Genomic DNA, 25,372 nt, shown 5'->3' with positions numbered 1-25,372 from the left:
ACGCCTGCGTGCGCTTCTTTTTTTATTCAATTATTTATCTATTTCTTAAAATCTGATTCAACATCAGCAAATGTTTCCCTGCTTGATTTTTTCTTAGAACAGGAAACATTAAAAACTAAAACAAAACAACCTACAGAGAACCAGCTGTTACATTTCCTGACTGTCATCGGTCCTTTTTAAAGGTTTCACCATCTTCACAACTAGTTCTTAGATCGAGCCGACATCCTCTGCTCTTATTCAGGATGTGTAGAGTTCAAAATGTAACGAGGCTATTTGTATCACTAATAATATTTATCATAAGCACTCTGAACCTGAATGAATGAATACGTGTTTATAAAGTCTTGTTTCACATTTATACTCTACTGTACTATATGCATTTTACTTAAACATGCTTAGATCCGTTACTGACAGGTTTGTTGACATGTTTACACATGCAAGGACTTTGTATTAGTAATTTAGTGCATAACGGTCATAATATAGTAATATATATGTATATAAATTATATACATATATAACGGCTGTTCCACAAACACATTGATGTTCTGCTTGTTTGCTTCATGTTGTGATAAACTGCTGCTGCTTCCTCTCTTACTTGTGAGGGTTTTATTGTGAAAACAGATTCATAAAAACATGCAGACCTTATAACATGTCCTGTGATGTGAAGGGATCACTTTGATTCTACTTATCAACAACTTCATCTGTCAGCTTCTAGTCAAATAAATATCTTTAAAAACACAAATGTATAGTTTCATTCTTTATAAAAAGGTTCAGTAGTTGCTTAAAAAAAGCTGGTGGATTTAGTTTTTATCAAACACACTTTATGTTTCATACTGATGAGTTTCATGCAGATCCAAACGTTAAAGTGCTTCAACATTGTCTATGACATCCTGTAGCTGCCGACTCATGTAGCCACAGGTGTCCTCAGTGTTAGCCAATTCATAAACAAACAAACCAAAACACTCAAAAAACACACACACAGAAATGATATGTATCCATGGAGATGGATTGTTTGGCTTCAAATGAAGAGACATTTCTTCACAGCCATCCAGCCACCAGAGAGCAGTGAGCAAAGAGCATTTAGCAGAAAGCATTTAACAGAGGAGTGAACAGAGAGGATTAAACAGAGGAATAAACTGAGGATTTAACAGAGGAATAAACTGAGGATTGAACAGCGAGGATTAAACAGAGGTTTGAACAGAGGAATAAACAGAGGATTTAACTGAGGATTGAACAGAGAGGATTGAACAGAGGAATAAACTGAGGATTGAACAGAGGATTAAACAGAGGATTTAACTGAGAGGATTTAACAGAGAAGATTTACTGTCTTTTTAAAGACACAACAACAGTCTTTTTAAAGACTGAAGATAAACCAACAGTCTTTTTAAAGACTGAAGATAAACCATCAGTCTTTTCAAAGACACGTCTGTTGGTGCAATGGATAAAGTCATGGATATCCGAAACAACGTCGAGCGCAGGATAACTAGCAAGGACACCTGCATTCTGATACCGATTCCCACCGAAACCACCGTGGTTTCCTCACCACCGCAGGTCGCTAGACCTCTGAGGACTAACCTCTTTAAGATGGACTCCGAGCTCGTTGATGCAAACAAGGAGATCTACCGTCTGAGGCAGCAGATCGGAGACCTGGAAGCAGCTAACCAGAAGTCTGACCCTGCGAAGTGGGATTTCTGTCGGCGTTTTCATGACGGTGTGCTAAAAGCTACCCGTCTACACCGGAGTCTGACGGTCGCTGACGGCAGGATCGTCACACTCAAGCAGCAGCTTAACGAGTCCGAAGATCTACTCGTTACTGTGCAAGAGAACCTCGCTCAGAACCTTAGGGCCTGGAAGATGAACTATGACATCCAGAGCAATAAGGTCCTGGACCGAAGGGACGAGACCTGGAGAGCCATCGTGGCCGAGTTGGAATCGGCCAACCAAGAACTCACTGAAAAACTGAGCACGGAGATGGCTAAGAGTCACCTGTTGGCCGAGATACATCGGAGCCAGGAGGCTGACATCCAGGAGCTGATAGAGGTCAATAAAGACCTGCTAGACCTCTGTCAACCAGCAAAGGAGGAGAAGAAGAAGAGATGGTTCTTCTCCAGAAGGTTGGGAAATCCAAGGAAAGTGGTGGAGGAGAAGGAAAAGAAGAAAGCTACAGGGTGCTTCAGCTTTCTGTCACGAAAAAGACGTGACAGAAATGTTGAATAGCAACACCTTCCTCTCCGCTTCACCTCTCCCTCCACCCCCACCTCCCTACTCCATCTCCCCTACCTTCATCCAACCTCTGTTCCATCTCTCCTGTCTCTCCATTGCCGCCACCGCTGCCGTCGACTCCGGGCTCGGAGCGACCGGCTGCCGTCGCCGCAGGACTGCCAGCCGCAAGACAGCCGCCGCTGCCGTCGACTCCAGGCTTGGAGCGACCGGCTGCCGCCGCCGTAGGACTGCCAGACACAAGCCAGACCATTGCCGCCACCGCTGCCGTCGACTCCGGGCTCGGAGCGACCGGCTGCCGTCGCCGCAGGACTGCCAGCCGCAAGACAGCCACCGCGGCCGCCGCTGCCGTCGACTCCAGGCTTGGAGCGACCGGCTGCCGCCGCCGTAGGACTGCCAGACACAAGCCAGACCATTGCCGCCACCGCTGCCGTCGACTCCGGGCTCGGAGCGACCGGCTGCCGTCGCCGCAGGACTGCCAGCCGCAAGACAGCCACCGCGGCCGCCGCTGCCGTCGACTCCAGGCTTGGAGCGACCGGCTGCCGCCGCCGTAGGACTGCCAGACACAAGCCAGACCATTGCCGCCACCGCTGCCGTCGACTCCGGGCTCGGAGCGACCGGCTGCCGTCGCCGCAGGACTGCCAGCCGCAAGACAGCCACCGCGGCCGCCGCTGCCGTCGACTCCAGGCTTGGAGCGACCGGCTGCCGCCGCCGTAGGACTGCCAGACACAAGCCAGACCATTGCCGCCACCGCTGCCGTCGACTCCGGGCTCGGAGCGACCGGCTGCCGTCGCCGCAGGACTGCCAGCCGCAAGACAGCCACCGCGGCCGCCGCTGCCGTCGACTCCAGGCTTGGAGCGACCGGCTGCCGCCGCCGTAGGACTGCCAGACACAAGCCAGACCATTGCCGCCACCGCTGCCGTCGACTCCGGGCTCGGAGCGACCGGCTGCCGTCGCCGCAGGACTGCCAGCCGCAAGACAGCCACCGCGGCCGCCGCTGCCGTCGACTCCAGGCTTGGAGCGACCGGCTGCCGCCGCCGTAGGACTGCCAGACACAAGCCAGACCATTGCCGCCACCGCTGCCGTCGACTCCGGGCTCGGAGCGACCGGCTGCCGTCGCCGCAGGACTGCCAGCCGCAAGACAGCCACCGCGGCCGCCGCTGCCGTCGACTCCAGGCTTGGAGCGACCGGCTGCCGCCGCCGTAGGACTGCCAGACACAAGCCAGACCATCGCCACCACCGCCGCCGCCGCCGCTGTCCACTCCGGGCTCGGAGCTACCGGCCAGACCATCGCGGCCGCAGGACTGCCAGATGCAAGCCGTCCTTCTGAGCACCTGTGTCCAGAGCCCTTCTGCCCTCCGGTGTCGATCCACGTGACACCACCAGCATCCGGACAGTCCGCCGAACATGTTCCAGACACAGGTGCTCAGGCGTACCAGACTCGACAGCGGAGGGCAGGCAGATCGACGGCGTGATGTCCTGAGGATCGACACCGGAGGGCAGGCAGATCGACGGCGTGATGTCCCGTGGATCGACACCGGAGGGCAGAAGGGCTCCAGACACCGGTGATCCGGCGGACGGTCGGACTGCCGAACCTGCTCCGGACACAGGTGCTCAGAAGGACGGCCGGACTGCCGAACCTGCTCCGAAGACAGGTGCTCAGGCGGACCAGACTCGGGCTCTCGGAGTCGGGTCTCCGGGGAACAGGATGCTGGCGGGAGCTGGAGGTCGCTGCCTGCCCTCCGGTGTCGATTCACGGGACACCACGCCGCCGATCTGCCTGCCCTCCGGTGTCGATCCACGGGACACCACGCCGTCGAGCTGCAGCGACCTTCAGTTTCCGCCGCCGGGCCAGCATCCTGTATCTCGGAGCCTCGACTCCGAGAGTCCGATCCGCCTGAGCACCTTTGTCGGGAGCAAGGTCGGCAGTCCGACCGTCCTTCTGAGCACCTGTGTCCGAAGCCCTTCTGCCCTCCGGTGTCGATCCATGGGACAGATCGACGGCGTGATGTCTCGTGAATCGACACCGGAAGGAATGCAGATCGACGGCGTGATGTCCCGTGAATCGACACCGGAGGGAAGGCAGATCGCCGGCGTGATGTCCCGTGAATCGACACCGGAGGGAAGGCAGATCGACGGCGTGATGTCCCGTGAATCGACACCGGAGGGAAGGCAGATCGACGGCGTGATGTCCCGTGAATCGACACCGGAGGGAAGGCAGATCGACGGCGTGATGTCCCGTGAATCGACACCGGAGGGAAGGCAGATCGACGGCGTGATGTCCCGTGAATCGACACCGGAGGGAGGACAAGCAGATCGACATATCTCCGACTCCGAGAGTCCGAGTCCGCTCCGCCTGAGCACCTCAGTCCTTTCAATCAACAAAATCAAATAAAAAATCAAATCAATGTTCTATGTTTCTAGCTCTCTAATTAATTATATATCGTATTAATACAGTTGTATGACATGATGGTGACTATATGGAAGAAGTACTGGAATCGGTTTAAGTTTAAGTGATTTTAACTGCAGCTAGAAGAATAAAATGATCAAAGTTTCATAAAAGAAGTTCCAAATGGTATTTGAGTTTAAAAACAAAGATTTCATTCTACAGTAAAAACATGTGACCTTCATCACTGACGGGTTTATGGATATTTTTAATATTAGCATTATTTACCGGTATTATAATTGAATTAACAGAGAGTTGTAAACTATTTCAACATGTTGTCTTTGTGATTGTGATTCACTGCTTCTTGTGTTGAATACATGAAGCTGGACAGAATCTACGTATCGACACTTTTAAGATGCAAAGTGTCTCTGAATAACTGCAGATCATAGTATCGTATCAATACTAGTACTATCAATACTCGTATCGGTTCTTTGTGATTATTTTGTGAGAAAAAGATAATTAAAGATAATTAATTTAAAACAGAATCAACATTGCTTTATTATTCATGTCAACAAATAGCGTTTAACAGCGACAGCAGAAATGTTTAAATAACTCACTATTGTTGACTCTACTGTCTCCATGGCAACAACAAATGTAACTCTGAGAACATTCCTACAGGGAGTATATTATTATTATTATTATTATTATTATTATTATTATTATGTATTAAGATATATTTGGAGTTGAGAGCTACTCTTATTGAACTCTTAAACTATTTAAACTTAAGGTGTGTTGGGTGGAGTGGTAGTGGGACGAGCAGCTTCAAAATAACTTCTAACACTAACTTATAACAACACAGCTGCTTCCCTTATTAATAACTATGTATGAAACAAATCAATATACACTGACAGACGTAATAGTTGTTCCCTAAATCCCTTAGACTTTACTGTTGAGAAGGGGTGCAGTCTTGAACAGTGAACTGTTCTATGAACAGTTCTATGACACTCGGTCACCCTCTACAAACACAGGAACACTCTGAAGCGCTGCTCTCCGGTTGTAATCGTCCGGCTTCCGTGAGATAAGGGAGTAACACAACGTAAACAAGAACTACTTTGATGTGTATCTCAAAGTCAAACATCACAGACTCTACAAAAAGTTTCCTAATCCTTAAAATCATTCTCAGGCTAATCAATGGTCTAAGTGATTATATTTCATTGATGACCCTGTTCTTCTGATCAAACTCTGTATGACATCACTAACTTTACCTGACGGCTGTTCCACAAACACATTGATGTTCTGCTTGTTTGCTTCATGTTGTGATAAACTGCTGCTGCTTCCTCTCTTACTTGTGAGGGTTTTATTGTGAAAACAGATTCATAAAAACATGCAGACCTTATAACATGTCCTGTGATGTGAAGGGATCACTTTGATTCTACTTATCAACAACTTCATCTGTCAGCTTCTAGTCAAATAAATATGTTTAAAAACACAAATGTATAGTTTCATTCTTTATAAAAAGGTTCAGTAGTTGCTTAAAAAAAGCTGGTGGATTTAGTTTTTATCAAACACACTTTATGTTTCATACTGATGAGTTTCATGCAGATCCAAACGTTAAAGTGCTTCAACATTGTCTATGACATCCTGTAGCTGCCGACTCATGTAGCCACAGGTGTCCTCAGTGTTAGCCAATTCATAAGTTTGGGACAGTTTTCACAAAGTACAGTTGAGTTACAACAGCTTGATGGATGATGGCGAATCATGTAAAATGGCCGCTACACCAAGTCCAAGTTGTTCGATGAAACATCAAGCTTTTAGTAACTTTTAATCGCTACGGTCTTTAGATTGTTTAAGCTGATCGGATTAATTCCCTAGGAGGAGTTCGTAGTACAGCACCTGGAAAAGGAAAAAAAACTCGAGAAATTCATCCTGTAACGAGATGTTACAGGATGACGCACACGCACACGCGCACACACACACACACACACACACACACACACACACACACACACACACACACACACACACACACACACACACACACACACACAAACAGCTGTTCACCGCTCGCTGCCCGTTTCTTGTGTTAAAAATGTCCTTAATAATAATACAAAAACTGCGTTAATGCACGATAAAATAAATGTCGGCGTTACTTAACTAATGTGTTAATAACACATTAACTTGTCCAGCACTATTTTAAATACTTCTCCATAACTTTCGCTAAAGGATAGCGGCTAGCTGAGTGTCTTCTTCTGCTTATTGGAGCTTGTTAAACAACTGACTGACGCATTACCGCCACCAAGTGGTGGGAAGCTATATTGTAACTGAGCGTCTCATGATAACAGTAATATCTCTGGTGTCTTCAATTGCTAACCTATGCGGTCCCGCCCCATGGTTAAGAATCACTGTACTAGGGTATGGTTCAACTCCCTCTCTTTCTGCTGCAGCAGCACCTCAGTGGTGCCTGGTATTTGGTTTTCATTTATTTATTTTAATAAACTTACATTACATTAAAACTTGTGTCCATTGTTATGTTCAGAGTTGAGCCAGCCAAAACAAAATATGTCATTTAATCACCCATATATTCACTCGATTATTTAAGAAAATAGAAGATAAAGAAAACCAGTAGTAACATTTATGACCATTGTGACCAGTGTAGTTTTGGAATTTGCATCATTTGTCTGTCAAAATTGTAATGAAATGTCCTCCTAGTACACTTTACCTATTATGGTATCATCCACTAACAACAAATGTCTATTCATTTTTTTTTTTGTTCAAGGTTTATTTATGCTTTTTTTTTGGTGATGCGGCAACAACAGCAGCACCCAGAAGGAGATTTGTTGGACCGCCAGTAGAAAAAAAAAAAAAAACAGTACAAGGCTACCAGACCAACTAACCAAAAGACCATCGTTTTTGAATGAGAAAAGCCAAACAATGAAATACTGCATGACAGTAACTTATAGTATCTAGTTTCAACATACAATTCACGTAAACTCAGTAAAAACTCTTTCCTTAACCTTAAACTAAATACATCATAATCCAGCAGTTACAATTATTTGAAGTCATGTACAACTTGGAACAGTCCATGTTCGTTTACATATGCATCATTACCAATACCGTATTTAGACATTATTTTACATTGTAACGTCACTAGTTTTCTTCTGCACAGCCACTTTGCTTACAATTCTTCAAATCTGACATTCTTAGCTTAAATGTGCTCAGGAGATGCTGAACTAAACAATCGTTAACATAATGGCCATCAAAGCAACAGGGAGAAAGCAGTTTCCACCCGACACTGACAACTTTCATGTCGTAAAGTAGTCTATTCATTACTAATATTATGCATTGTATTCATCCAACGAAAAAAGAGAAATGACATGCCGATGAGGCTGGCTGATGAACACTATTAATTAGGGATGCTGTTATTTGCGTTTTCTGTGTCGTTGATAGAAATCTCGGAAGAGCGACAGCGAGTAGCAGGACAAACGGAGGAGAAACTCAGCTCGCAGCTGCAACAGTTAGTCAATGTCCATTTCAGGAAGCTTGTTCTCCGCCGCTCCTTGTTCCATGCACGCAGATGTGGCTTTGTCTGAGTTGCACGACTGGCTCTCTGTTGCCTCCTGCCCGTTAACTGGCCCATTCTCCGTCTTCTCCTCCTTGGGAGGCTCCACCTTGGGCTTGGGTTTGGATACTACAGGGTTACAGGCTGAATAAAGCTCCTGTACAAGGAAGAAGGAAGCATTGGTCAGAGGAAGGGTTAAATAAAACTATCTCTTCTCCAGCAACCACGTTCTGCTCACTTGATCAGTTTTTAAATAAAAATACATTGATTTCTACAACCAATCACTGATCTACAGGGAGTGGATTTGGTGAAGCTACCTTCACATTTTCAAAGTGTGTGTGTGTGTGTGTGTGTGTGTGTGTGTGTGTGTGTGTGTGTGTGTGTGTGTGTGTGTGTGTCTTGAATGCACTCTCGGTACCTTAATCTTGGCCTGGATCTCTCCGACTTTGACCACTGGTTCCACAGTGAGGTCCTGATTGTTCTGCTGGTTCATCTTGCCGTTCATCCAGATCATGGCGTCCTTCGCCTGCTTTTCCACCCGAGTCACTTCCAGCTCATCCAGATGGTCGTACAGCTCATCCTGTTGGGAGAAACACAGATAAATTACGATTTTTCATAAATAATCTCACATTGAACCACATTAACTGTTATTAAAATGTATAATATAACACCAACATTAACAAACTAAGCAAGCCTTTGGTCAGTCAACACACTAGCTCTCTCCGTGCCAGGTTACCTTTGCCTTGTACGCTTCAATGATCTTCATGTACATCTGGATCAGTCTGCCGAGCTCCTCAAAAGCTTTTGGTCTCTCCTCGGCTTCCATGTATCGCTCACAAATTGGCTGGCCCAGTTTCTGTAGAAAAGGGACGACATCATGTTCAGTCAGAAGACGAAACACTTAAGAAACAAAGCGTAGTCATCGGGAAAAAATAAACCCATTAACTTCTGAGAAATAGTGATATCGTAGAGGATGAAGCCAGTCTCCTATTTCAAATATTAAACTATTAATATCAGCTTTCTATTACAGTCACAGAATACAGTCGACAAACGTATATTCTAAAGCACAGTCATCTTAACAAGCAGGGTGCCTGGTCCAATGACTGTCCAAATGAGTTCACTTTTGAGTGAGAGTATCATTACTTCTGTCCAGCTACACACTGCATGCCTGGTTACCTTCAGTTCAGCCAGTTTGTCAATGTAAACTTGTTTCTGTTGGTCCTCTCCGTCTTCATACAGCCAGTTCTCTGTGTCCTCCAGCTTTAAGGAGAACGTGTCACGATCCTACATGTCAGACAAGGAGCAAGATTCAATTTACAAAGTACAAAAACAACAGAACAAAACACGACATAGATCAATGTCTGTTAACATGCGTCTCTAGTGCGATCTATACTCACAGCCTCGTTCACAAACTTCTCCAGGACCCCGTGCAGTTTGTCCCTCATGTCGTACACATACTCTTCTACGTAATTCTTTGCGTCGTTCCTCTCCTTCTCTAGCTTATCCTGCATGATCATCTTCCCCTGGAAGAGCCACAAGGTAGGTGTTACTGAGTCAGCAAAAGTGCACACACACACAAAACACTTGAGGATGGACCAAATGGACATTAAATATCAAAACAAATTTAAACCTTGTAAAGTGTATAAGTGGGAAAGTTAAAAAGCTCTGTGGTGGGGAAAAAAACAAATCCACCTGTTATAAATCTTAAATAACAATGTGGAAAGAAGTACGATGTTATTATTAGGTCATCAGATAAAAGCACAGCTGCTATATCATTAACATACATTATAAAGTGGCCAAAAGTCTGTCCTCTTTGTTTTAAAGAAAAAGCAAATGAACGCTGGACCAGTAAGTTTCAGTAGCACATGACTCAGACGAATACCGTGAGTGCATGGCAGACATTCGTGATGATTTTTAGAACATTACCTCATTCTCCACAGACATATTTAGTACGTCATCCGACAGCTGCCCGTGCAAACTGTTCTCTATGGGCAGCTCCACCGTCTTCGTCTTCACTTTGGGCTTCTTGGCCTGAGGGGGCTGGTCGTTCTTCTTCGCCTGCTTGGCGTCTTCTGTCGTCTGAAAAAGGAGAGATGAAAATCATTTTAGTCTGTGCAAATAAAACATTTACCTATGACATATCTAAAGGCTGTGGTAAATATTTAACATGTGCTTCAGTCGATGACGGTTTCAATAATGCTCCACTAGTTATTAGCCACGTACTGGAATCTGACAATAACTTTATAATCTCTTGTCATGTTTCCCTTTCTCCATACTTTATTACTTTCTTGTTTACTTTCTCCTTTCCTTCCTATGTTCTTAGCATGGAAATAGGGAAAAAGGGAAGTAAAAAAGGTGCGATTCTGCCACATATAGTATCGAACGTGTATTGGCATAATGGTGATTGTCTTAACGCCATGCACAAGGTTACCTCCATCTCCTCAACCTCGGATTTGTTGTCTGCGTTGTCTCCAGACTGGTGTTTGTGATCCTCCTGGTCCACGTGCATTTTGTTCTGACGCACAGGTAACACAATGAAAGACACATTACATCGATTGTGTTCAAGATAACACAATGCATTAAGCAGCTGGTAAAAAATAAAAAATAAAAAATGTTTTGATTGTTTCAACTCTGAGTTTATACTCGCAGTCTTTTGAGTGACATTCAAACCAGAAGAACACTTATGATGCAGTACTTTGGGGAAAAAGGTCAAACAGTTGGCTCTGGAGTGCAAATGGTGACGAGCGAACCAATATAAAATGTCAAACTAATTACAAAAGGAGGCATCAGTGAGAGAAAAACGCAACACAATTAAGTGTTCTTGAGCTTGTTAAGGCAAGACATCTAAATTCCATTTTGATGAGATTACTGACTTTTAAAAAAACAAGGTGTGGCCAGACGGACTGTGTGAATGAGATCTCTGAGGTGAAACAAAGCAAACAGCACAGAATAAAACCTGTCTGTGTGTGTGTGTGTGTGTGTGTGTGTGTGTGTGTGTGTGTGTGTGTGTGTGTGTGTCTCTCATTCTCTTACACACAGTGCAAATACAAGCAGTACACACCTCCTCTTCCTTTGCTGGCTGGTCCGTCTCTATCGCCTCTTCACCCTCAGCGGTTTTCATGACCTCTATGAGCGAGGCGCTCGACACACTGAACATGCCATGAACGTTGACCCGAACTTTCACCTTGACTTTGGAACTCTCCCCAGATGCCTGAGGAACCACATTGTGGACCAGGAACTTGCCTATAGGGCGAGAGAAAGGTGCGACAGCTTAGAATATGTGAGAATCCCTTTTTATGTCAAATGCGGAGGGGTGAGGAAGCTAATGCTTGGTTTGTGCGTGATATTGCATATTTGTTTCCAGGAAATTAAACTATTTGGATTTCACAATTAAATTAAATAACATGTTTAAGCGATCAGCATGTCAAACATCTTGTGACTAACGGCTGGATAGAGTTGGTTGATTATTGAATACTTGCTCACTACTCAAAAATATGAGCAAAACAAATCTAACATGGAGCTCCAAGTTAAAAAGTTAAGTGTCTTTAAGCTACTGATAATTGGCAAACTTTGGACTTAAGCTTGAAACAAATTGTTTTAATTATTAATTACGAAAGTTTCCCAGAAACAGCTTTTTTTCATGACAAGCACTTGTGCTGTTGTGCCGTTGAACCTGCAGTACCTATGGTGCTGTTGGGGTAGGGCAGCTCCTTGGGGCTGCTGTAGTAACCCTCAAGGGTGAAGGGCTCCTTCCGGAAGAACGTCAACACTTTGGAAAAGGGAGCCGCATGGTTCTTCTGGAAGACCTCACAATCACTGTAAAAACACAGCAGGAGAAGGTTAGTGAGCAAGCAAAAGTAAACCATCGAAGCAAATATTTCACAGTGCTGGATACTAGTGAGGATTTTAAAATGATCGAGAATAATGTGAATGAAACTGGCAGAAATTTCAGAAAGATCCAAGTCAGACTTCTAACCTCGTCTTAGCTGCAAGGTAAGATTTTTAAAGTCCACTCATATCTCAATATTGAGAGTTCTATGATATAAAATAACAGACATAATACCAGAGGAAAACCTTAAACTGATAATGCCACTCTAAACATGTTAAGGCTTTCTAAAAACAAACTCCTGAAAGCTCAAATATCAATGGAGTCCATTGATATCCATATCAACACTGAAGTATTAGCAAAGCGTGATGTCCAAAGTTAACAGGTGTGATGGACTCCCCTGTTGTTCTCAGGGGACACAGATCATACCTCAGTCCCTCCTCAGCAGCTGAATTCCATTTTAGAGAGATGGAGTAGGGGACAACATCTGTAATGGAGAACTCTCGGACTTTGAATGCTGGTGACAAGATCGCACACTGGGGAGGGGAGGAGAAAAATACAAGTTATTAAAAGCTCAAACTTTTGCCTTGAAGCTGTTACCATCAAATGTTTAGTGTTTTTTTACCTCAAAATGTTTTAACACAGATCCTGCATTAACAACAAATAAGTTGTTACTTAAACATTATACATGCGCATGCATGTCATATTCCTCCCACTCTACTTGCACAGCTGTCAGCGAGGGAGTTTTCTGTGTGAGTCACACAGGTGAGCCGTACCTGCAGAGCACAGCCTCGAGCCACGGCCTCGTCTGCGTTCAGGGTGGTGTTCAGCTCTTTGCCAAAGAATTTGCCAATTCGCTCTTTGATGGATGGGATTCTGGAGGCCCCGCCCACAATCTCCACCGCATACACATCTTCCTTTTTCAGCTCTGCCAAAACAGGCGTGTTAAAGTAGAATCACAGCTCCATTTTCTAACACTCTGATCAAGACGTTGTGAGTTTGTTTGCAGAAAAATGACATTCAGGATATATTTTCTTCAAAGTTGTATATTTTGGTGAAAGCACATTAAACACTTAACACAACTACTCTGGCACACCCAAATATATATTTGCATTATTCCACGACTTTGTTAACTACTTCTGTCAAGCATTCAAAGGTCTGTTATTTCTTTATAACAGATCGTTGCTATGAATAACAAACAGTTGCTCCGGACGCAGTTCTGATCTCTATACACAGCGAGAAGACTATTCTTTTTAGCTGAAGCAATAAAATCAGTTTTGAGTAAAATTACGGATTTCTTTAGTAAGCAGCCATGTAATAAGAGGGATAATGTACAGCGAGCCTAATCGTTATTGCAAAACGAACCTCTTCAGGGTGATTCAAGACCACGACATATCCTGCTCACCCTGTCAAAGTTCATTTCGCAATAATGAGCTGTGCGCTATGTATTATCCCTGACCTAATTATTTACCATATGACAACCTCAGAATGGACGAGCAAGAGCGAGCAGAGGTAGAGAGATAGCAATGACTGATTAAAGGGAGGCCGTGTCTGGGCGGAGGGGCTATCTCAGCACTCTGTGAGAGTGTGCACGTGCTGACGGGGATAGTCCACATGCTATTAAAGTCAGATGCACTCACTGGCTTGTTCCATGACGCTGCGAAGGGGACCCTCTACTTTGGTCAGCAGCCCCGCACACATCTCCTCAAAGTGACCTCTGGGGACACATGGTGAAGGGTTATTAATAGACACTCACTCACACACTCACACACACACACACACACACACACACACACACACACACACACACACACACACACACACACACACACACACACACACACTTTTGTTTATCCATGCTTATTTATAGCAGCTCTGTATAATATTCAGACATGAGTCACTGGGAAAAGAAAAGTCAAAAAGACTGTAAAAAGACTCTTGCATCTCACCTGTTAAGTTTACCGGAAACGTCGATGTCATTCATGAAGCACTCAATGTTGAGCGGCAGGTCGGAGGAGTTGGCGCTCATCAGCTTCTTGAGTTTCTCACACTCTTGGTGCAGTCGGACCAGCGCCCGGGGCTTGGACTTGACGTCCAGCTTGTACTTTTTCCCAAACTCCTCGCAGAAGTGGTTGACCAGGATGTCGTCGAAGGCCTTGCCACAGAGCTCGGAATCGAACGCTGTGGCCAGGATCTGACGGTGGAGAAAGTGTTGGATGAATATTTCCTAAATCACTGCATAGCTGTATGTCTAGGATGGCCGCAAGTGAGGATCAACGTAAAAAAATGTATCCATCTTTTGAATACATATATTTCAATTGAACAACCTTCATTAGCTGCATTAGGTATCAAGGTATCTAAAATGTTTTAGCAATTAAATAAATTGGCAAAAGCTGCTAAGATCTTAGGGCTGTATCATCAAAACCTCCCCTGCCTTTTCCTAATATTGCTTTTCAAAGTGGCCACACAAATTATTCATTCCTCACCTTGAGCTTTCCCTTGTTGAAGGCACAGACTGACACCTGGTAACCCGAGTGGCCAACGTCCACAAACACCACTATCCTGGGCTTGTCCTCTGGAGCCGGCAGGTCCTGCTTGTAGATGCCATATGCCAGACTCACTGCAACAAACAGGCAGCATCGGGTGTCAGTTTGGGCACGCGACTGCGCTAACTACATCTGACCTACAGAGAACTACGACAATGCGAATACATATCATTGTCTAAAACCCCGATGACTAGTGTCAATGACTGAGATGCTGCTTGTCCTGCATAGAGAATTGTGTGCTTCAACATACCTGCGGTGGTGTCATTCATTAGTCGCAGACAGTTGAGGCCTGCGATCTGAGCTGCATCCATGACAGACCTCCTGTCTGAGTCAGTGAAATAACTCGGGACCTGGGAGGGGAAAAACAATGCAGATGAGGGATTTGACTGGAACCATTTCTAATAAACTAACTGTATACACATGGTATCACTGCAAGGCATTGATAACGTGCCAAATATGTCAAAAAGGTTCAAACATATCCTTCAATCCTTGTGTGTGAATGATCACTTTGAACACTATTGATGCATGAATCGGCTGCATCATCTGGATGACTTTGCTGTGTTGGTTACTCCGGGTGCCAAAAACAAAACTTCTCCTTGTGGAAAAGGTCTAAATTTATCTCCTGGCCACCGTAAGAATAACATCTTATCTATCTCTAGGGCTGATGCAAGCTGTAAATTAAAGGACCAGTGAAAGGAACAGCCTCCCTGTGTGAGATCATTACATAACAGATGCTGTTGGCTGAATTCATATACGGCGCACAGCAAGAAACACAGCCCGCTATTCACCCACAAGGAAATCGAGCTTTCAAAACATCTGGTGAAGTGCTTAGAGCTCAAAATCTCACACGAACAGGTGGCAATACATTTATACACCTTGAAGTACAGTAATTAAAGTGAGTCACACCAAAGCCACATCTTTAAAAAGCAACGTGGCGTGATCCAACAAGTAAATTAACACCCGTTAGACATTTAAAGCCAATTAGCTAAGATGTGTTGCCAGAAAGAAAAAGCCAAAGAGCATCCAGTTGGACATTGAGAAGCAGATATTCACAATAAAATGCACTGTACTGACAAGTGTATTTCAGAAGTTTTATAGATTTTCAGACACCCTGCTGAAGCTGTGAAACCGCTGCGCTCACCGAGATGACGCAGTCTGCTACTGGTTTCTTCAGTGCACTTTCAGCAGTCTCCTTCAGCTTGGTCAGCAGCATGCCGGTGACCTGCTCAATGCTGAACACTCTCTCCTCCTCCATGTACATGACCTAGAGGTGAGGAACATTTGGAAGATGAACACTCTTGAGGCAAATTGTTTGAATAGTTTATAAATAACCGTAAACAGCTATAAATAATAATGAAAAGGTCCGCCAGTTTCATCTTAACAGATTGAAAGCTCATAAAAAACAGGCCCCACAGGACCCTAAGAACTCATGTGTACATAATGTGTAACTTTGCAATCTGAAAACTCTTAATACAAAAAACTGATTTTGTGGGCAACAACAGGTTGCTGCAAGCTTCTCCGATTTGTCATTTCTTCTGAGGATTCACATCAATTATCTCCACAGGGACACACAAACATGCCGGACTGTGTGTTTACAGTGTGCTAGCCGTACACAAGAGTCTGACACACTCAGCCTGATGGCACCAAGGGTTAGCAACATTCATATTTATGCAATCAGCTAATTGAAAGGTTCAGAGACACAGCACACTGATCATTTCTTACCGCAGAGGAGACAAAACGCCAACGAAATATACAACAGCTTAAGACAGAGGTACGGGTAAGACTGTTTTTAGGATAAGAGCACAGAGGACTGGATAGACAGTGAAAGATGACGGAGAAGGATTTACATTTTGGAAACCAGCAGGTGAGAGAGGGGTAAGCAATAAAGTGAGGAATAAGCTGTTGTGCTTTCTGTCTGTTAAATGTCTTACTGCTGTCCCTTTTAATCTGGACCTAGCTCAGGATACAGTACCACTGATGAACACAGCACCTGGTTGTTGAATGCGCTAACCCATACATTACTTTGATATTTTGTTGTAAATAATTGCGTCTTTTTCTCCAGCTAGTTGTGGTTACCTATGTTATCTCTACTACAGCAGAGGCACCGTGATATTCTTCATCTTACCTTTATGCCGGTGGCTCCAGACGGCATCTGTGCCAGGTCGTACACCAAGTTAGACTTGGCCAACTGGACATAAGGGTCTGTGAACGCCCTGCTGTGGAAACGCTTGAAGCCCTGCACCGTGTTACGACAGTTGGTCACCACCTGGACATGACAGGAGAAAACACAATAAATAAAAAGTTTCCATTTTTTTCGGCATTTAATTACAAGGAACTCCAAAGATGTCAACAGAGAAAATTACTGATCTTACCTGGCTCTTTGCAGCGGCTCCTATGGATCGATTTCGTGGTCCAAACGATACGACTGAGCTGGAGGACAACCAACGAAAATGTTACGCTACAACATACATTCTCTTACGAGCAAGCGGTTTGTGTTGTCCACCTGCTTGTGAATACACCGCAAGTCAAGACAGATGTTTTTGCCAGTTAAGTTATGCCTACACATAACATGACATCTCTGAGCCCAACACACATAAAAAAGGGACAGACCGTTTCCCACATCTGCAGCAGCAACGATTGACGTTTTCTTTTACCCAAGACAGATCATAATATTCTTTCATAGAAAGCTTTATTAAAACTAAGATTGTGGCTGCATGTGGGCTTAGTACGATTCATCTCTCACAGTTCACACAGTACTGTGTAAAAACAGTCTGAAGTGGTCTCAACATGCCTGTCATCATCAGCCCTATCAAATACAGATGTCAGAGCTACGTTCGCTGTGATCACACATCTGGCTCGTCAGGTACTGGACCACATCTTGATGCAGGACCAGAGTAGTAAGTATTATGTTGTGGTGTTTTTTGATCATCTCTAGTGATGTAAAGGGCAGAAAACAGGGACATAAGAGCATTTCGATAAAACTAAAATTAAAAAGATAAACTAATACTTGTTTGATTAAATATTTAGAAAATCTAAAACATCTCGATCACAAGAGAGCAAACTGATGTCTTGAAATTGCACATTTGATCAAAATCTATTCTCTCTCTTGCAATTGACAAATTAAATAATGCAACTAATTGCTTCAGTAATAACTAGTTTCTTACAGTCATGTTGGTTCATAGGTTCACCAAAAACATCAGTGTATGCTTCCTATTCATTTTACAATAATAATAATAATGTCAACAAGTAAAAATAATAAATGAATACTGTAAATCCATCCATCCTCAGTGGCTTAAATGTTGTCATCAGCGTAAAATGCTTTATATGAATGCAATCAAGTGTATCATTAGCCTACAGACCTTAATCATGATCATTTAAAGAAATGTAACATTGAGGGTACAAAGTGTACCATGTCAGCCAAATAAGCTAAAATTAGACGATGTACAAAAAAAGAGCTTTATGACAACATTCTTTAAAAAAAGGCATTTTTTTAGGCGCAATACAAACAGTATGGTTACATCTTTAGTGCCAACAACTTGCTAGAAATTTCCAACAAGCTGTTGGAAGCTGTCGTCATAGTTGACAACGTAAACGCAAGACGCACGGTTTTACCACACGGCGCACACCGGATGGTTGGTCGGGGCTTTCGCCTTCAAGAAATGACCAACGGCGATTATAACGGGTGCGGAACACACCGCCCGCGCATGTTCTCCGGGTAACGAAAGCCCCGTATTTCAGAAATGTACAGTAACGGTACTAAAAACCTGCGAGCTTACGCTAACTAGCTGCTAGCTCGATGGGGAGGACCAGCTATGTACAGTGGGGATTAGCCTAGCTAGCGTTAATTCTAGACGGTTCCATGTTGAAAACATTCACACACGTGTAACTAATATACTCCTACTTAGAGGATATGTTAGCCGTAGAGATGCAAGCCAATGGGAGCTTGTAAGTAAAAGCTGCATTCGCATGTAACGTTATCAACTAGAAAATAAAAAAACTCTTCTCTTCTTAAGCTATCCGCTCATAAATCCAATAGGTACTTACGGTGTGCATCTGTCGCTGTATTCATTAGCGACTGTCTCGATCCCTCCGGCTCGGGCTACAGCTACATAGCAGCTTTGAAAGCCCAAGTCAAATCCCACCACTGACATCTTCAGACTGTCTTCTAGCTATCACGTTATCTACAGTTGGACTAACACAAATAGAAACCAATTGTTCCGCTTCAAATGGATGTAAAAAGCCAGGTGAAGTGGCGTGTTGCTCTGTGTTAAGTATAGCAACTTGTAGTTATAATCCACAGGGCTGACTGTTACCGGTGTCTCTGCAGCATAGACATATATACAGTACAGCAGCAAGGTTGGTGGAACTGACTTCTCGTCAAGGAGTTATCGCGAGATTTGCGTTGTTCTAGATACCTCTAGATGTTTCTATAGCCATGGGAATATTCGAGATTTAGGGGGAAATATCCTGTGATTCCTGCTTATTAAAAGATAATTTCGGTGCTCAAGCCTTTGCTGTGAATGCAAATTGCATAGAGAAATCAACGACTTATTGTTTTGATGATGCCTGATGGGCTCAGCTATCGGTGGGAAAACAAAAATAGACTGTGCTGCACGAGGGTGTTGGAAGTATGAAGTCATATTTTAAGCCTACCACACAGTTTTTCATAAATGTCTATCTAACAATATACGCATAACACGAAACACAAATGCAATCCAACTTGGACAAAATATAAGAATCTAATTTAATTAATTAATTAAAAATATCATCTAATTGAGTTGAGTTAATTTTAGTCTTTGTGAATCTGTCTCTCTTCTGTCAGCACAAGAACCACATGAGTATTTAAAGGAGACTCCGTGAGGTCACTGTTCCAAGCCAAGGAGTCTTTCAGCTCTTACTGCCCCGTAAAACCTCCACTTAACACGGCTCTGCCTCCGCCGAAACTTGCCCCGGAACAACCCTTAACCCGAACCTGTCCCGAACCAACTACCGAAAGGGGGCGCTATCATTTTACAGGAGGGGAAAACAGACTTTCGACACAACACCGGAAATAGGTACTTCTGATACCAACGAAGAAGAAAAAGTAAACTGCAACATGGCGACTCCCATGCACAGGATAATAGCCAGGAGGCAAGCGTGAGTATACTTAAGATACACCAGTAAAAATGCATCGTTTTTCACCGTTGTGTGAACGTGGTGGTCTGTTAAACACTAATCACATCAAACTCGCCGAGGTTCGTGTTAGATAAAGGAGGTAAAATACGAACCTTCAGGGTTTAATGGAGCACAAATGCGCCACGGTCTTTCTTACCGATACATCATTTTTATTCAACTGTCGGACTATTATGTACTCAAACATTTGTTTTTTGGGGTTTGAACTCGTAACTGATATGTTTTAATAAACAAATAACCGGGAAGAGTCCGGTTTATTCGGGATATAGTGAAAGATATGTCAAGTAACATCATCTGTCGTTAACCGTGTGTTTTTTCAAGTCCGTTGAATTAGTTATATTTTTTGCCTAATATGGAAAACACATCAGGATAATCTTGTTTGTTTATATCGATCTATAGCATTTCATAATATCAGTTATGATATAATAAATCACACGTGTGATGTTTATAACATTCCCCGCGCTGGAAAAATAGCTTGACATGTATCGTTAGACAATGTTCTGAGTTTTTTTTAATTATTTTAACGGGTTATGAAATTATGACTTCCTCGTACCACAATATATATTTCAAATGTATCTAAAGAGAGCTCTCATCACTATATAATAGTCTGCATAATTTACATATTGCTGAAGACATAAACTGGCCCTTTAGATATTGAATGATTATTTCCAATCTGGAAAATCCTGCTGATTAACATTTTGTTGATTCGACCGTTTTTACAATAGAACTTCATTAATAAATTGTATTTGTTTGTTAGATTTCGTTGCCAGTGCGCAGTGGCTCAGATGATGTATGTTTTATTCCCTCACTCTTAAGCCAAAAAGAGAAAAAATAATTTAACTCCCTTAACTTAAGAAATGAGTAGACCTGCAGAGCTATCCTAACTAATTGTTATTAATGTAACGTGTGAGCTTTATTTAATCTGGTACTCTCATTTAGATCGAGATCTCATTTACAAGAGCGATATGAGTACAGCAGCTTAAATAGGAACACAGATAAGACACAACGAAACACAGCCAGTCACACACATGCACATACAAACATCAGTAAAATCACAGACCTCCCTAAAACAGTCCTTCCCAGCAGATGGAAAATGACATAAGCGAGTGGAAGTTAAGGTGATAAATTGGATTTACGCAACGTTTCAGTTTGCTACTTCTACTTTTTTTTTACCGCGTTGTTTCCAGAACCTTAACCATGAACGGAATGTTTTAGTTTAGTCCCTAAGTTTTAGTTACCCAACCTTAACCACAGGGATGGGAGATCAGACGGCAGTCTTATACATGGTTTAGTAATTTATTGACAGACAATGCTCTCTGTTGTTTAGGTGTCAGGACTTGTTGGACAAACATGCATACACATACTCCTGCACATACTCCTTCAGAAACATTGATAGGATTCCAAGTATTTCTTGACAAATAATGAACACAAGGAAATGCAGCGTCTATCCTCATTCACATGTTCGTTCTTTTATTCCACACAGGGAGGCAAACAAACAGCATGTGCGTTGCCAGAAGTGTTTGGAGGTCGGACACTGGACTTACGAATGCACGGGGAAGAGGAAATACGTGCACAGACCGTCAAGAACAGTAGAGATGAAAAAGAAACTCAAGGAGAATGAAAACAAACCCCTCAGCATTACTGGGTAAGGCTGATTCTGTTTCATGCTACTAACGCAGCAACTTTGGATAACTAGCGGTGTACCGATAGTGACTGTGAGTTCACTTTTAAGGTGTACAGTTTCTGGCATTCCATGGTAGTTTTTGAGGAAGCCAAAAGTCTCTTTTGTTCACTTCAAGGGGTTCATTTGTATATATGTGTGGCTCAGTAATCACAAGTCAGAACTCTGCTGAACTTTCTGGAATGAGGTGGGCGACCAGACTAAAATGATTTTCTTGGTCGTCTTAGTCAGTCAGGGAGTTTGACTCTTAGTTTAGTTTTGTCCCAGTGTACTGCAGGCTCATGTCTTTTTAACTTCATTATGTAACATTTCATATGAATCATGATTGGATAATGATATTCATTAAATTAGCTTGTTTTGTAGCATTATTACTTGGTATCATGTGGAAATGTTATCATACTATGATAATGTCTTTCTCGTGTACATCACCATATTTCTCAAGTATTCTCTTCTCATCCCACTAATGTGTTTATCACAAAGTTTAGCCATAACTTTCCAAAATCTCTAACATATTGTGAATCTGTCAATGGGCAGAAACTGACCCGTCAGCAGAGGACAAGGATATAGATTTTTATCGCCATCTAGAGGACGTATTGATAAATACAGCCTCAGAGTTACTGGTGAAGAATATTCCCATTTCTAATAGTTTTCTTTGGACAAAATTGATTATTCCACACCAGAAACAGTGTTTAATGATCTATTCAATGTCAAAAGAAGAAAAAAAAAAAAAAACAGGTCCTGCAACACATATTCCTACTTTATCACTTGTGAATACCCAATTCAAGCTCAGCTTAATAATAATAATAATAATAATAATAATAATAATATGTCTCTAAGTCTGTTTATTTTATTCTCTTTACAGACCAGGAATTGAAGGCCCCAGTGAGAAGAAAATGAAAAAGAAGTAAGTAAGATTATATGTTTTGGCTCCACACAATATATGTTTGATGTGAAACAAGTGCTAGAGGTGCACGTTTTATATGCAATCTACTCAGAAATACTTCAATACTAGACCCACGGTTCTTTTTGAGCCTTTGGCCAAATTACAGTGACTTGCAAAACTATTCACCCCCTTTGATGTTATTTCCTGTTTTGTTGCATTACAACCTATAAATGAAATAGATTTTTATTTGGATTTTATGTAATGGACCTACACAAAAAAGGTCAAAATGTGAAATGAGAAAGGACTTCTTTTTTTTAAACTGAAAAGAGATAAGTGCATATTCATATAAAGAACATGGCACCACAACAAACTTGCCAAGAGAGTTGTAATGCAATGAAATAGGAAAAATGCTGAGAAGGTGAATTCTTTAGCCAGGCTCTGTATACTTTTAGTTACATTTTTGGTGATTGTGCGTAATAGGTTGTATTGCTGAGAAGGTCTCACGTGAGAGTCGTAGTCACGTGAGTTTAAGTTTGACTTGGAGTGAGATTGTTCCTCGGAGGGGATGACGTTGGGATCACGTGGTGTCTCTGGAAGCTAGATGGCCTTTGCAGTGTTAATCTTCCACTCTCGAGTCAAAGTCCAAACCGCAGACGTCTGTCTCAACATTGTTGACTGAAGTGTGACACAACAGCTCCCTCTAGTGGAGACTATTGATGACCATGACGAGCCACTACAGTTTGTTCAGAACTGCTTAAAGACGAGCAGTAAAACAATCCAGTACTTCTAATGCCTTCTTCTCACAATGTGTTTGCTCCAAAAGGTCACGCGTGTTGATCTTAATCAATTTCATAACACGTTTCACATTTTTTTGGGTTGTCCTCAACTTTTCCTTTGTTTTTTTCATGTGTTTTACTGTTTATAATCAAATTAGAATATTTAATGTGTTGAAAGATCCTTTTCACAGCAGACATTTTGACTGCTGGTGGTCGCAACAGCACAGGTGTTACTAACGAGGACCCTGCAGCAGCAGCAGCAGCAGCAGCAGCAGCAGCAGCAGCAGCAGCAGCAGCAGCAGCAGCAGCAGCAGCAGCAGCAGCAGCAGCAGCAGCAGCAGCAGCAGCAGCAGCAGCCGTCGTAAATTTAATTATTTACACCTTTGCTTATTCTGCTGTGACAAAAAGAATCAGTGTCGTAGACCTTTTCCACCGCAGAGATTTGACTCGTAGCAGGGGAAGCACAGGTGGAACTAACATTGTGAACAATAGCTTAGTTCCTGCTATGCAGCAATTAATAATGTTATTAGCTACACCTGTGTTTGCCAAGTCAAAGGGTCTATTCAGCTGATTTCACTCCAGCCCCCCCTGCCCCCCCCCCCCCCTGCTGACCGCTGACCGCTGACTCACGTCATCACAGGTTGAATGTTGACTTGTGGCTATTGACTTCAAAAAATGTCACCAAACAGGTATTACGGTGTATAATTTAGCAGTGGACTTCAGCAACTCTACAGACAGGTTGGCTCCAGCATAAATGATGGTGTTTCGTCACGTGTAATTGCTTTATTTGTTTTGTAGTGGCAGGCCGTGGTTGTCTGGTGGTGGGAGGGGCCGTTGCACTATTTAGCATATAAAGGTGTCGCTCCACCCTCATAAATGACAACAAAAAAACCCACTGAGGAAGCCCTGATGGGTGACACTCATCATATTGCCTTACCTTTGGCGTGACTACACTGGTTTAAACAACATCCAAAGAGCAGAATAAAGAGTACTTTGTTCCCAGTTTGCCCCGGTTTTCTCAGTTTAAGTAACACAACCAAACAAATACCTTCCAGATCAGCACTCGTAACATCATAGACATCGTGTCATTTCACTTTCAAAGAAGGTAAACCGAGCATGTCAGTGTTGCTTAAGAACAGTCAACACAAAGAGAAACAGCTGCCAGACTGTAACAGGTACAGCATGAGGCCTTAACACCAACACACGCTCTTTCTGTTCTCTGAATGTATCTTCACGTGTTTCCTTTGTGCTCTGCCGTTTGCTCTCAGGGCTAAAGATGGTGGCGACAGCAGCAGCGATTCCGACGGCTCCTCAAGTGACTCCTCGTCAGACAGCAGCGACTCCTCTAGCTCCTCTTCAGATGACAGCGACGGCAGCAGTGACAGCGACGATGACAGCTCTTCCTCATCTTCCTCCTCCTCCTCCTCCTCTTCGTCCTCGGGTAGCTCAGACTCAGGAAGCAGCAGCGATTCAGATCAGGGACCTCCAAAGAAGAAGAAAAAGAAGAAATGAATAAATATGTTGGATTAAGTGGGTGTTCTTGTTTCTTGTTGTTTGTTACCCTAAGTAGATTTTAGCTGTCCACTGTTTTTCTTTTTTTTCCTCCCTGTAATTCGTTGTTGGATCTGATTGGACAGGACACCTTTAGGGCTGTAATACTGCTCCAGTAGTTTTAGCAAAAATGGAAATTGGAGAAGAGATTTTTTTTGGGGGGGTTGGTCAATGTGTCATGTTCTGTTTTCAAAACACATTTTCTCCTGTTAGTTTTATTAATGCGATATTTTCTCAAATTTGTAGGTCTACTGAGGATATTCATTTTAAATATCTGAAGAAACTAATGTGCTTATTCATGTTGAATTTGTGATTTTGTATTAAAGTATATTTTTAGTCGGACTCTAAGTATGGTGCTCACAAGCTAAATAATACGACCATTGCTGGTAGTCAACAGACCTTTGAGAGCTATTAAAGGATAAGGAATAAAAGTTTGTTAAATTTTACATTAGTTTGAAATTAGAGGGTCTGTTTGCGATGAAATTGCAGTTCCTTGTTTCACTGTAAAATAAACTTGGCTTTATTTTATTTTCACGGCTCTTGTAATTTGCCAATGTAATAGGTTTTATTTTGAGAATCACATAATGACTTTACATATGCATTTGAGAATAAAATGGTAATAAATTGACTTATTTAGAAACTAATTTACAAAAAGGATATTTAAAAATAAAGAGCATCTCACTTTGTCTGGAACATGATGGTATGCATGATGCTATTTCCTAGGTTTGTATAAAAAGTGTTATGAATTTTTATTTTGCAATCATGAGTTCAATAT

The 25,372-nt window shown here is 42.9% G+C and overlaps 2 protein-coding genes across 2 annotated transcripts; one reads left to right on the top strand and one right to left on the bottom strand.

Moving 5' to 3' along the window:
• Positions 1 to 7,357: 7,357 nt before the first annotated feature.
• hspa4a (heat shock protein 4a) lies at positions 7,358 to 18,877 on the bottom strand. The gene is made up of 19 exons (XM_068715710.1): positions 18,579 to 18,877; positions 16,907 to 16,964; positions 16,660 to 16,800; positions 15,676 to 15,798; positions 14,785 to 14,884; positions 14,475 to 14,608; positions 13,938 to 14,182; positions 13,629 to 13,705; positions 12,765 to 12,916; positions 12,418 to 12,524; positions 11,845 to 11,978; positions 11,224 to 11,405; positions 10,594 to 10,677; positions 10,089 to 10,241; positions 9,560 to 9,685; positions 9,339 to 9,446; positions 8,899 to 9,018; positions 8,581 to 8,742; positions 7,358 to 8,319 (listed from the first exon to the last, which is right to left on the bottom strand). Exons 1-19 carry the CDS (start codon positions 18,683 to 18,685, stop codon positions 8,119 to 8,121), a joined length of 2,514 nt encoding a protein of 837 aa, XP_068571811.1. The 5' UTR covers positions 18,686 to 18,877; the 3' UTR covers positions 7,358 to 8,118.
• Positions 18,878 to 19,568: 691 nt separating this feature from the next.
• zcchc10 (zinc finger, CCHC domain containing 10) lies at positions 19,569 to 25,125 on the top strand. Its single transcript, XM_068715711.1, has 4 exons — positions 19,569 to 19,670; positions 21,190 to 21,351; positions 22,250 to 22,291; positions 24,315 to 25,125. Exons 1-4 carry the CDS (start codon positions 19,630 to 19,632, stop codon positions 24,556 to 24,558), a joined length of 489 nt encoding a protein of 162 aa, XP_068571812.1. The 5' UTR covers positions 19,569 to 19,629; the 3' UTR covers positions 24,559 to 25,125.
• Positions 25,126 to 25,372: the final 247 nt, after the last annotated feature.

The sequence above is a fragment of the Cebidichthys violaceus genome, unplaced genomic scaffold (assembly GCF_023349555.1).
Source record: "Cebidichthys violaceus isolate CVI_PGR_0920_01 unplaced genomic scaffold, fCebVio1.0.p SCAF_20, whole genome shotgun sequence".
NCBI classification, from domain to species: Eukaryota; Metazoa; Chordata; class Actinopteri; order Perciformes; family Stichaeidae; genus Cebidichthys; species Cebidichthys violaceus.
This window is presented reverse-complemented; position numbering and strand designations above follow the sequence as displayed.

What these genes read in the sequence shown, in the direction of transcription:
- zcchc10 (XM_068715711.1), top strand. Translation starts at nt 19,630, where the DNA reads ATGGCGACTCCCATGCACAGGATAATAGCCAGGAGGCAAGC. An exon ending in AAACCCCTCAGCATTACTGG is followed by an intron (nt 21,352 to 22,249) that starts GTAAGGCTGATT and finishes TTCTCTTTACAG; the next exon opens with ACCAGGAATTGAAGGCCCCA. An exon ending in GAGAAGAAAATGAAAAAGAA is followed by an intron (nt 22,292 to 24,314) that starts GTAAGTAAGATT and finishes GTTTGCTCTCAG; the next exon opens with GGCTAAAGATGGTGGCGACA.
- hspa4a (XM_068715710.1), bottom strand. Translation starts at nt 18,685, where the DNA reads ATGTCAGTGGTGGGATTTGACTTGGGCTTTCAAAGCTGCTATGTAGCT. An exon ending in CCGAGGTTGAGGAGATGGAG is followed by an intron (nt 10,242 to 10,593) that starts GTAACCTTGTGC and finishes CTCCTTTTTCAG; the next exon opens with ACGACAGAAGACGCCAAGCA. An exon ending in AGATCCAGGCCAAGATTAAG is followed by an intron (nt 8,320 to 8,580) that starts GTACCGAGAGTG and finishes TTCCTTGTACAG; the next exon opens with GAGCTTTATTCAGCCTGTAA.